Raw genomic sequence first — 12,182 nt, forward strand, 5'->3', positions numbered from 1 at the left:
TAGTTTACTGCAGCCTGAAACTCCTGGGCTCAAGAAGTCCTCCTGCCTCAGCAGCCTGAGTAGATGGGACCATAGGCATGTACCACCTTGCCTGGCTAATTCTTTTATGTTTTTAGTAGAGAGTGGTTCTCACTATGTTGCCCAGGTTGGCCTCAAACCCCTGGCCTCAAGTGATCCTTCTGCCTTGGCCATGCAAAGTGCTTAGGATTACAGGCATGACATGCCTGGTCTTAAATTTTTTATGTTAGAGATTTTATTTAAGATAATTTTGGCTGGGTGTGGTGACTCAGGCCTTCAATCCCAGCACTTTGGGAGGCTGAGGCGGGCAGATCACCTGAGGTCAGGAGTTTGAGACCAGCCTGGCCAACATGGTGAAACCCCATCTCTGCTAAAAATACAAAAATTAGCTGGGCGTGGTGGTTCGCACCTGTAATTCCAGCTACTCAGGAGAATTGCTTGAACCCAGGAGGCAGAGGCTGCAGTGAGCCAAGATCACACCACCACACTCCAGCCTGTGCGATAGAGCGAGAGGATGTCTCAAAAAAAAAAAAAGGTAATTTAAATTAATACAATGTCTAAAAGATAATTTTATTGAAAACATATTGGGTATGTTTGAGAAGATGGCATTCCGGATTCTCGCATGACTGCTATAGCATGTATGCCCCAGATGTGTCATTTGTCCCTGAACAAGGCCAAGTGAGATCTTCAAGGACAGCAGGCGAAATTCCCTTTAGCTTTGAAGTGTCTGATCCAGCCTTCAAATCCTATACCTAACGATGCTGTCTTCCAAAGGGCCCCTTATCTGTGTTTTCGGCTAACAAGCGGTGGACGCCTCCTCGAAGTATCCACTTCACTGCAGAAGAAGGGGACTTAGGGTTCACCTTGAGAGGGAACGCCCCCGTTCAGGTTCACTTCCTGGATCCTTACTGCTCTGCCTCGGTAAGCACATGCTTTTCTGGGCTGGCAGCAAACATAGATATCTGGGTGATTGAATTTAGGGTGGATTCACCCACGTCAAAGTCCTGCCTTTATGTGAAAGGCCTTATGGGTGCTACATTCCCTAAAAGAAAAGGATTAATTTTTACTGTCTCTTTTTTGTTTGTTTTTTGTTAGACCTTGGGAAGTGGAGGCTGCAGTGAGTCGCGATCATGCAGAACTCAGGGCTCACTGCAGCTTCTGCCTCCTGGGTTCAAGTGATTCTCCTGTCTCAGCCTCCTAAGTAGCTGGGATTACAGGCATGTGCCAACACACTCAGCTAATTTTAGTTTTAGTTGTTTTTTGTTTGTTTGTTTGTTTTTTTTGAGATAGAGTCTCACTCTGTCACCCAGGCTGGAGTGCAGTGGTGCGATCTTGGCTCACTGCAACCTCCACCTCCTGGGTTTAAGTAATTCTGCTGCCTAAGCCTCCCAAGTAGCTGGGATTACAGGTGCGTGCCACCATGCCCAGCTAATTTTTTGTGTGTTTTTAGTAGAGATGGGGTTTCACCGTGTTAGCCAGGATGGTCTCGATCTCCCAACCTTGTGATCCACCCACCTCGGCCTCCCAAAGTGCTGGGATTACAGGTGTGAGCCACTGGGCCCGGCCTAATTTTTGTATTTTTAGTAGAGATGGGGTTTTGCCATCTTGGCCAGCTGGTCTCAAACTCCTGGCCTCAAGTGTTCTGTGTGCCTTGGCCTCCCAGAGTGCTAGGATTACAGGTGTGAGCCACTTTGGCCAATTTTGGCTTTTTTTTTAAACTGCACCCAAGCTGGAGGGCAGTGGCATGATCTCGGCTTACTGCAATGTCTGCCTCCCGAGTTCAGGTAATTCTTCTGCCTCAGCCTCCTGAGTAGCTAGGATTACAGGTGCCTACCACCACACCTGGCTGACTTTTGTATTTTTAGTGGAGATGGGTTTCACCATGTTGTCCAGGCTGGTCTCTAACTACTGACCTCAAGTGATCTACCCATCTCGGCCACCCAAAGTGAATTTTTGCTTTCTTGATGTGAATTTATGCAAATACCTATTTTGTTAATGGGGCTTGATTAAAGGATTTAAGTGAACAAAACGTTGACTTATTTTCAGCAATACTTTTTCAGGTGGCAGGAGCCCGGGAAGGAGATTATATTGTCTCCATTCAACTTGTGGATTGTAAGTGGCTGACGGTGAGTGAGGTCATGAAGCTGCTGAAGAGCTTTGGCGAGGACGAGATCGAGATGAAAGTCGTGAGCCTCCTGGACTCCACATCATCCATGGTGAGCGCTGACACCTCCCCGGGCAGTCAGTAGTGGCGTGGAGTGAAATCTGCATGAGTTCAGCCTCACAGGTGTTTACCCGACCCTCTGTCTCCTGCCTGTGTAACATGGTAGAAATGACTGGACTCCCAGGTTTGTAATCACTGGAATGTGCTAACCTTGGGTCAAAGAGAAAATTGGCAAACTTTTTTTTTTAAAGACAGGGTCTTGCCCTATTGCCCAGGCTGGTTTGCAGTGGTATGATCACCGCTCACTGCAGCCTCTATCTCCTGGGTTCAAGTGATCCTCCCACCTCATGCCACACGAGTAGCTGGAATTATAGGCACCCATTACCACCCCTGGCTCATTCTTTACGTATGTATGTATGTATTTATTTTTTTGAGATGGAGTCTTGCTCTGTCGCCCAGGCTGGTGTGCAGTGGCACAATCTCAGCTCACTGCAAGCTCTACCTCCTGGGTTTACGCCATTCTCCTACCTCAGCCTCCCGAGTAACTGGGCCTAAGGTGCCCGCCAACACGCCCGGCTAATTTTTTGTATTTTTAGTACAGACAGGGTCCCACCACCATGTTAGCCAGGATGGTCTCGATCTCTTGACCTTGTGATCTGCCCACCTCGGCCTCCCAAAGTTCTGGGATTACAGGCGTGAGCCACCGTGCCCGGCCCATTCTTTATTTTTTTTTTTTGAGACAGGTTCTTGCTATGTTGCCCAGGCTGGTCTTGAACTCCTGGGCCCAAGCCATCCTCTCACCTTGGCCTCCCAAAGTGCTGGGATTACAGGCATGAGACACTGCAGCCTGCTAGCAAACTTATAAAAATATCCTGTGGATAAAATCATCAACTGATGTATTTTTCTGATCAAATTGTTTAATTACAAAAGTGGCCGGGCGCGGTGGCTCAAGCCTGTAATCCCAGCACTTTGGGAGGCCGAGACGGGTGGATCACAAGGTCAGGAGATCGAGACCATCCTGGCTAACATGGTGAAACCCCGTCTCTACTAAAAAATACAAAAAACTAGCTGGGCAAGGTGGCGGCCGCCTGTAGTCCCAGCTACTCGGGAGGCTGAGGCAGGAGAATGGCGTAAAAAACCCGGGAGGCGGAGCTTGCAGTGAGCTGAGATCCAGCCACTGCAGTCCAGCCTGGGCGACAGAGCGAGACTCTGTCTCAAAAAACAAAACAAACAAACAAAAAAAAAACAAAAAAACAAAAGTAATACATACTCATAGTGAAAAAAACAAAAAACAAAAAAAAATTCCAATGGTACAGAAGAGCTTAAGACAACCTGTAAAAGTTAAGACAGTCCCTCTCTACGCCCTAGAGACAGTGTCAGCCGTGTCTTGGGAGATTTGGGAAGCGTTTGAGTCTCTTCAAGTTCACCTGCACAATTATCACCTTTAATTTTCCCCACATGAGGCTGGGCACGGTGCTCATGCCTGTAATCTGAGTACTTTTGGAGGCCAAGGTGGGCGGATTGCTTGAGGCCGGGAGTTCAAGACCAGCCTGGCCAACGAGGCAAACCCTGTCTCTACTGAAAATATAAAAATTAGCTGGGCGTGGTGGTGTGCGCATGTAATCACAGCTACTCTGGAGGCTGAGGCAGGAGAAGCGTTTGAACCCAGGAGGCAGAGGTTGCAGTGAGCGGAGATCGCACCACTGTACTCCAGCCTGGGCAACAGAGTGAGACTCTGCCTGCAAAAAACTCTTAAAATTTTCCCCAAGTGCTAGGATTCATGCCACACTTAATGACGTTCTCCTCTGCACTTTGCCACACTTAATGACGTACACTTGACCTTCCCTGTGTAACAACACTCATTTATTCATTCAACAAATATTGATTGAGGATCAATTAGGTGCCACACACTCTCCTAGGTGTCAGAGCTCTAGCTTACATTACACAGATAAGGTCCCTGCTCCCCCCCCCCCCACGAAGCTGGCACTAAGTCAGCAAATAAATGGTCAGGATTTTGATAAGTGCTGTAAAGGAAAAAAGACCTGTAACAGGGTGGAATGACTGGGGAGGGGGCGAGGCTCTATCTAGGCAGGGCTGGAACAGACATGAGAGTGACCAGGAAGTTCAAGCCAGTTGCAGAGGGACAAGAAAGGCCTTCTGGGCAGAGGCACCTACAGGTACAGAGTCCCTGCAGCAGAATAAGCTTCTCCTACCAGAGAGGCAAAAAGAATGCCTTTTGGCAAGAGCACCAGGACAAGGAGGGAGCCATGGGAAGTGAGGTGGGAAGGAGGCCTTGGTGGCAGTGGGAGCTTGGAAGCCACTGGGCCTTTTCAGAAGGGGAACAGTGTGGTGTGATGTTTGTTTTAGAAGGGTGTCTGCTGCCGGAGGCTGGCCATGGCAGTTGTCCAGGCTGGTGACGTTAGTGGCTGAGGTGATGGGGGTGGCTGTAGAGTTGGAAAGACAGGAGTGTCCCTGGGACATAGTTTGGAGATAGAGCTGATGGGGGATTTGTGGATGCTTTGTGTAAAGGAGATGGTGGACAGGGAGGTGAGGTCCCAGTTTTTGGCTTGATCAATCACGTGCGTAGTGGTTGTTTTTCTACCTTTAAATTTCTTTTTTTTTTTTTTTTTTTTTTTTTGGAGATAGGGTCTCACTCTGTTGCTCGGGCTGGAGTGCAGTGGTGCAATCACAGCTCACTGTAGCCTTGACTTCCTGGGCTCAGGCAATCCTCTTGCTTCTGCCTCCCGAGTAGCTGGGACTACAGGTGTGTACCACTATACCTGGCTAATTTGTTTATTTATTGTAAATTTTTTTTGGTAGAGATGGGGCCTTGATATATTGCCAAGGTTGGCCTCAAACTCCTGGCCTTAAGCAATCCTCCCACCTCTGGCCTCCCAAAGTGTTGGGATTACAGGCATGAGCCACCGTGCCTGGCCTGTTTATTTTTCATAATGATGGGTAATGGGTGTGAGGGAGGTGAAGGAGAGAGGAATCAAGAGTCATGTTTTGAATGTTTCAGATGCTATTAGCGGTCAGATGTAAACATAAAGGAGGAGATTGGATGTGAAGTCTTCAGTTCAAGGAAGAAATCAGAGCTAGAAATAAATATTTGAGAATCATTGAATGGGGATGATATTTGAGGCTGTGAGACAAAATGCAGCTCCCTGCAAGGGGGCGAGGGCTGAGGGCTAAACATTTAGAGGTCAGTTGGAAGAGAAGCAAGTGCAAAGAAAATAGAGGAGAGTTCAGAGATGTCAGAGAAAAGGAGCTTCTCAAATTAAGAGGAGAAAGCTTTGCAGAGAGCGATGGGTTGCATTGAATGCAGTTGAGAGGTGGAGAATGAGGGCGGCTTAGCTGTGCCTATCGTATTTGGCAGCAGGATGAAAAGACACTTTGGTGGAGAGGTGGCAACAGAAGTCAGTTGACAGAGGGCCAGAGAGCCAATGGATTTTGAACATATCCATGAAATGTTCAGCATAGGCAAATCCAGAGACAGAAAGTCGATGGTGCTGGGGCTGGGCAATGGGAGTGGGGAGGGACTGCAGAATGGTTATAAGGTAGAAGGTTTCTTTTTGGGGGCGATGGAAATGTTCTGAAATTAGGTGGTAGTGATGGTCACCCAACTTTGTGAATATACTAAAAGTCACTGATGTCGTGGCACGGTGGCTCACACCTGTAATTCCAGCACTTTGAGAGGCTGACGCAGGATGTTTGCTTGAGCCCAGGAGTTCAAGACCAGCCTGGGCAACATGGCGAGACCTAGTGTCTACAAAAAAATTTAAAAAATTAGCCAGGCATGGTGGCACACGCCTGTAGTCCCAGTTACTTGGGAGGCTGAGGCAGGAGGATCACTTGAGCCCAGGGAGGTTGAGGCTGCAGTGAGCTATGATTGTACCACTGCACTAGCCGGAGTGCAGTGGCGCGATCTTCTTTTGTTGTTGTTTTTTGTTTTGTTTTGTTTGTTTTGAGACAGGGTCTCACTCAGTTGCCCAGGCTGGAGTGCAATAGTACAATCATAGCTCACTACAGCCTCGACTTCCAGGCCTCAAAAGATCCTCCCTTCTCATCACCTGAGGTCAGGAGTTCGAGACCAGCCTGGTCAACATGGTGAAACCCTGTCTCTACTAAAAATAAGCTGGGCGTGGTGGCACATGCCTGTAGTCCCAGCTACTTGGGAGGCCAAGGCAGGAGAATCACTTTAACCCAGGAGGCAGAGGTTACAGTGAGCCGAGATCGTGCCACTGCACTCCAGCCTGGGCAAGAGAGGGAGACTCCATCTAAAAAAAAAAAAAAAAAAAAAAAAAAAAAAAAAAACCAAAGATCCTCCCAAGTAGCTGGGACTACAGGCGTGTACCGCTATACCCAGCTAATTTAAAAATTTTTTGTAGTGACAATCTCATTTTGTTGCCCATTCTGGTCCCAAATTCCTGGGCTTAAGCAGTCTTCCTGCCTCCACCTCCCAAAGTGTTAGGATTACAGGAATGAACCAGACCAAAAGTAATTTCCTTTTGTCTTTTATTTAATTAATTTTGTAGTAACAGGGTTGGACTAAGTTATCCAAACTGATCTTGAATTTCCTAGCCTCAGGAGACCCTCTCGAATCAGCCTCCTGAATAGTTGGGATTACAGGCGTGAGCCACTGTACCTGGCTCTTTTTTTTTTTTTTTTTTTTTTTTTTTTTTTCTTTTTTTTTGGAGATAGAGTCTTGCTCTTGTCATCCAGGCTGGAGTGCAGTGTTGCAATCTTGGCTCACTGCAACCTCTGCCTCCCGGGTTCAAGCGATTCTTCTGCCTCAGCCTCCTGAGTAGCTGGGATTACAGGCACCCGCCACGATGCCTGGCTCATTTTTATATTTTTAATGGAGATGGGGTTTCACCATATTGGCCAGGCTGATCTTGAACTCCTGGCCTCTGGTGGTCGGCCTGCCTTGGCCTCTCAGAAGTGCTGGGATTACAGGAGTGAGCCACCATGCCCAGCCCCTGGCTTTTTAAAAATAATTTTAAAAAAATAATTTATTTTTGTCTATTAATTTTTATGATAAGGATTTTAGATAATGATAGTCAAGCACTGTTTTTAGCGACTGAGACTTTCAAACAAAATCAAATAATGAGAACATTTAGCCTAGCACTCTGGCTGAACTGAGGACCTGCTGCCCGTGGCTACTTACTCTCTTGACTACAGTGGGGATTCCTGGTTGAACAAATCTAAGCTTGGAATCAAGCTCTGGAATTAGGCCCTGACTGCCATTCACAAGCTGTGTAACCTTCAGCACGTTCATACCCTCCCTGGGCCTCAGTTTTCTCATCCAGAGGATGGAAGAGTTAAGCCTACCCAGTGGTTTTAAACTGTGCTCTGTATAAAGCCCTAAGAGTTCTAGAGGGGTACCCCAGGTGGATTTGAGTGAGGAGTGGGTGGCGGGGAAAGAGATAGTAAATGGAGCTGGGCACAGCAGCTCACGCCTGTAATCCCAGCACTTTGGGAGGCTGAGGCAGGTGGATCACTTGAGGCCAAAAGTTCAAGACCAACCTGGCCAACATGGTGAAACCCTGTCTCTACTAAAAATATAAAAATTAGCTGGGCATGCTGGCATGTGCCTGTAATCCCAGCTACTTGGGAGGCTAAGGCAAGAGAAGCGCTTGAACTTGGGAGGTGGAGGTTGCAGTGAGCCAAGATCAGGCCACTGCACTCCAGCCTGGCAACAGCAAAACTCCGTCTCAAAAAAAAAAAGGCTTTTCAAAGTGGTGGTACACATTGCAGGAGTGAGAGAGAGAGCGAGAGAGAGAGAGAGAGAGTGAGAGTGTGTGTGTGTGTGTGTGTGTGTGTGTGTGAGAAAGAGAGATATTGGGGTGGATCTGGAGGGGAATAGGGTCAAGAAAGGCTTTTCTTTTGTTTTTTTGAGACGGAGTTTTGCTCTGTCACCCAGGCTGGAGTGCAGTGGCACGATCTTGGCCCACTGCAAACTCCACCTGCTGGGTTCAAGCAATTCTTCTGCCTTAGCTCCTGAGTAGCTGGGATTACAGGTGTGTGCCTCCACACCCAGCTAATTTTTGTATTTTTAGTAAAGATGGGGTTTACCATGTTGGCCAGGATGGTCTCGAACTCCTGGCCTCAAGTGATCCGCCTGCCTCAGCCTTGTGAGACGCTGCGCCCAGGCCCCTCTTAGGGTTTATATTAGGAACAATGTCCCTCAACTATTGCAGAGATATATTGTATGCCTAATTTTAGTGCCAGAACGTAGTAGATGATCAATAAACGTGGCAAACTAAACAATCACAGTGTTAGGCAGACTTTAGAAGCTGGTGATAGCACATGTGGAAGTCTTCAGAAAATAAGTTTCCTTAGATTTCCAGTTTGAATCCTACGTGATTCTTTGACAGTTAATAGTAGAGAGCGTTTAGTGGTACAAAGTTTCAGCTGAGGAAGATGAAAAAGTTTTAGAGATGGATGGTGGCAGTGGAGCATAATGAGGTGAATGTAACTTAATGCCACTGAACTCTATACTTGAAAATGGTGAACACGGCAAATAGTAGCACTGTGGATTTTCTTTTTCTTTTACTTTTTGGCTCCTTCGAGTCATGGGACACTGGATTCTTGAAAGAGGGTGAAATGGATCTATACTTACTGGTGTGGATTGAAATCCAAGATGTATTAAAGGAAAGAAAGTTGGGTGTAGGCAAGGTCAGGAGATCGAGACGATCCTGGCTAACACAGTGAAACCCTGTCTCTACTAAAAATACAAAAAAAAAAAAAAAAGAAAGCCAGGCCTGGTGGTGGGCACTTGTAGTCCCAGACACTCGGGAGGCTAAGGCAGGAGAATGGCGTGAACCTGGGAGGTGGAGCTTGCAGTGAGCCGAGATCATGCTACTGCACTCCAACCTGGGCGACAGAGCAAGCCTCCGTCTTTAAAAAAAAAAAAAAAAAAAAAAAAGAAAATCAGGTGTAGAATAGTGTAGTATATTCCTTTTAAGAAAATGAATGGTAATATACTTACGCACATACAGAAATAACTTGTACATGCACATCATCTTTAGAAGTGTAACATGGAGGGCCTAGAAGCCCAGGTGACAGGGAGACCTATTGCTCACTGCATATTCTTTTTTTTTTTCCCCTTCCCTTCCCCTCTTCCCTTCCTTTCTCCTCTTCCCTTTCCTTCTCCTCTTTCCTTTCTTTCCCCTCTTCCCTTCCCCCCAACCCCCCCCCCCTTTTTTTTTTTTGAGACAGAGGTCTCACTCTGTCACCCAGGCTGGAGTACAGTGGCACAATCACAGCTCACCATAGCCTCAGCCTCCTGGGCTCAAGCAATCTTCCCCTCTAAGCCTCCCAGGCAGCTGGGACTCTAGTCGTGAGCCACCGTGCCCCACCCTGTATTTTCATATTCATGACCATTAGTATTACTACTTTCTCAAATATAAGAAGAACCTTAAAATGTGAGTTGTGGCTCTTAAGCTTAAATTATTACTATTGAGTACATTCCTTAAAAATTATCCTTGTTGGACCTGGTGGCGCATGCCTAGAGCCCCAGCTACTCAGGCCAAAGCAGGAAGATCACTTGAACCAGGAGTTCAAGAGCAGCCTGGGCAACATAGCAAGACCCTGTCTCAAAAAAGAAAAAAAGTTTGTCCTTGTTTTAAGAACCTAATTCTATATAAGCATTGGTCACGTGAGTTTCCGAATTATATCTGTTTAATTTAATTTATTTTTTGGAGACAATCCTGCTCTGTCGTCCAGGCTGGAGTGCAGTGGTGCGATCTTGGCTCACTGCAACCTCCACCTCCTGGGTTCAAGTGATTCTCATGCCTCAGCCTCCCAAACATCTGGGACTACAGACATCCACCACCACACCTGGTTAACTTTTGTATTTTAGTAGAGATGGGGTTTCGCCATGTTGGCCAGGCTGGTCTTGAACCCCTGACCTCAAGTGATCTGCCTTCCTCGACCTCCCAAAGTGTTGGGATTACAGGTGTGAGCCACCTCGCCTGGCCAGACTTCATAGTTTTTATAATCTATCTTGATAATACCTAACATCCTTTTTCTTACTTTTCTATGTGCAGCATAATAAGAGTGCCACATACTCTGTGGGAATGCAGAAAACGTACTCCATGATCTGCTTAGCCATTGATGATGATGACAAAACTGATAAAACCAAGAAAATCTCCAAGAAGCTTTCCTTCCTGAGCTGGGGCACCAACAAGAACAGACAGAAGTCAGCCAGCACCTTGTGCCTCCCGTCGGTCGGGGTTGCACGGCCTCAGGTCAAGAAGAAGCTGCCCTCCCCTTTCAGCCTTCTCAACTCAGACAGTTCTTTGTACTAATGTGAGGAAACCAACACGTTCAGGCCCTGAACATTTCCAGTGCTGACTCGGCCTTAAATGTTTGTGCCATGATGGAAAATATCTATCTAGTCTCAAATCCTGTTTTTCTCATTGTATAAACTCACATTTGATGTGTTTTTATGAAGGAAAGTAACCAAGAAACCTCTAGAAATTAGTGAAAAAAGAACTTTTTTGAGGCGTGTCACTATACTGCTGTAAGTTATTTATTATATAAAGTATTGTAAATAGAATAGTGTTGAAGATATGACATACAGCTATTTTTAATGGTGACAGTTATGACTTCCAGTCACTATTAAATTGGGGTTACCTATATTAGTACAATTTCTAGTTGTTTCCAGGTTTGGCTAATAATCATTCCTTAACCTAGAATTCAGATGATCCTGGAATTAAGGCAGGTCACAGGACTATAATGATAGAATTAAATTAGTGTCACTAAAAATTGTTCCAAAGTGCTGCTTCCTAATAGGAATTCATTATCCTAAAACAAGATGTTTCTATTATATCGATATAATATGAATGCTATTTCTAGAAAAAGTATAGTGCCAAATTTGTCTTGACTTATTAAATAAAAACAATGTAGGAGCAGCTTTTCTTCTAGTTTGATGTCATTTAAGAATTGCTAACACAGTGGCAGTGTTAGATGAAGATGCTGTCTACAAGGTAGATAATATACTGTTTGATACTCAAAACATTTTTCATTTTGTTTAAAGTAGAAGTTACATAATTCTATATTTTAGGTCAGGTTAAAAAGTAGTTTTACATTTTATAAGATAATGATGTAAATGATTCAAGTTTAAAGCTCTATTTGACCTTTTTTTTCTTTTTTTTGAGATAGAATATAATTGTCATGTATATTCAACTTTGTGTTGGGTTGGCTCTTTTTTTGAGATAGAGTCTTGCTCTGTTGCCCAGGCTGGAGTGCAGTGGCACGATCTCAGCTCAGTGCAACCTCCGCCCGCTGGGATCAAGCGATTCTCCTACCTCAGCCTCCCAAGTAGCTGGGACTGTAAGTGCCCACCACCATGCCTGGCTAATTTTTGTATTTTTAATAGAGGCGGTGTTTCACCATGTTGGTCAGGCTGGTTTTGAAATCCTGACCTCAAATGATCCACCCACCTCAGCCTCCCAAAATGCTGGGATTATAGGCATGAGCCACCGCACCCATCCCACTATTTCACTTTTTAAAATGACATTCCTACCGATTGATTTTTATCTTGCTATAAGTTGGATGACACCGTGAATCTAGTAAGGTTCACTGTTGACACAGTACAAGGTACATAGCTAAAATACATAGCATTGAAGATTAATTTTAAGGATTAACAAGAGTTTATTTTCTGTTGTGCAATATCTTAAAGGAAGGAACCACCTTTGGAAAAGTGTATCTGCTGCTCCTGGGGCCATGTTTGTATACATATTTAAATAAACATATTCATTTACCTGAGTTAATATTTCTTTGTACTTTTATTTCACTTTCATTCCCTCCTCTTTCAAATTGTTTCTCCTCTAATGCACACAACAGTTTTTAATGTTCTGATTTGTTTTAGTTACTAACATTTCACAAAGCAGAACTTAAAGAGCTGTCAAGTTATCTTAACTATTTTCGAAGACAGATGCCATCTTTGTGCTTATTTTTTGTTTTTGTCTGTTTTTCGAGACAGGGTCTCACT

The 12,182-nt window shown here is 45.3% G+C and overlaps 1 protein-coding gene across 1 annotated transcript in view; it reads left to right on the plus strand.

Annotated features, from left to right (window-relative positions):
• The window catches only part of RHPN2 (rhophilin Rho GTPase binding protein 2), an 88,186-nt gene extending 77,359 nt beyond the window's left edge, over positions 1–10,827 (plus strand). Inside the window, exons 13-15 of the mRNA XM_010367003.1 lie at positions 793–939; positions 2,079–2,234; positions 10,234–10,827. Coding sequence (XP_010365305.1) covers positions 793–939; positions 2,079–2,234; positions 10,234–10,494 — 564 coding nt within the window. The 3' untranslated portion in view covers positions 10,495–10,827. The remainder of the gene's footprint in view (positions 1–792; positions 940–2,078; positions 2,235–10,233) is intronic.
• Positions 10,828–12,182: the final 1,355 nt, after the last annotated feature.

This window comes from Rhinopithecus roxellana, chromosome 12 (assembly GCF_007565055.1).
Source record: "Rhinopithecus roxellana isolate Shanxi Qingling chromosome 12, ASM756505v1, whole genome shotgun sequence".
NCBI classification, from domain to species: domain Eukaryota; kingdom Metazoa; phylum Chordata; class Mammalia; order Primates; family Cercopithecidae; genus Rhinopithecus; species Rhinopithecus roxellana.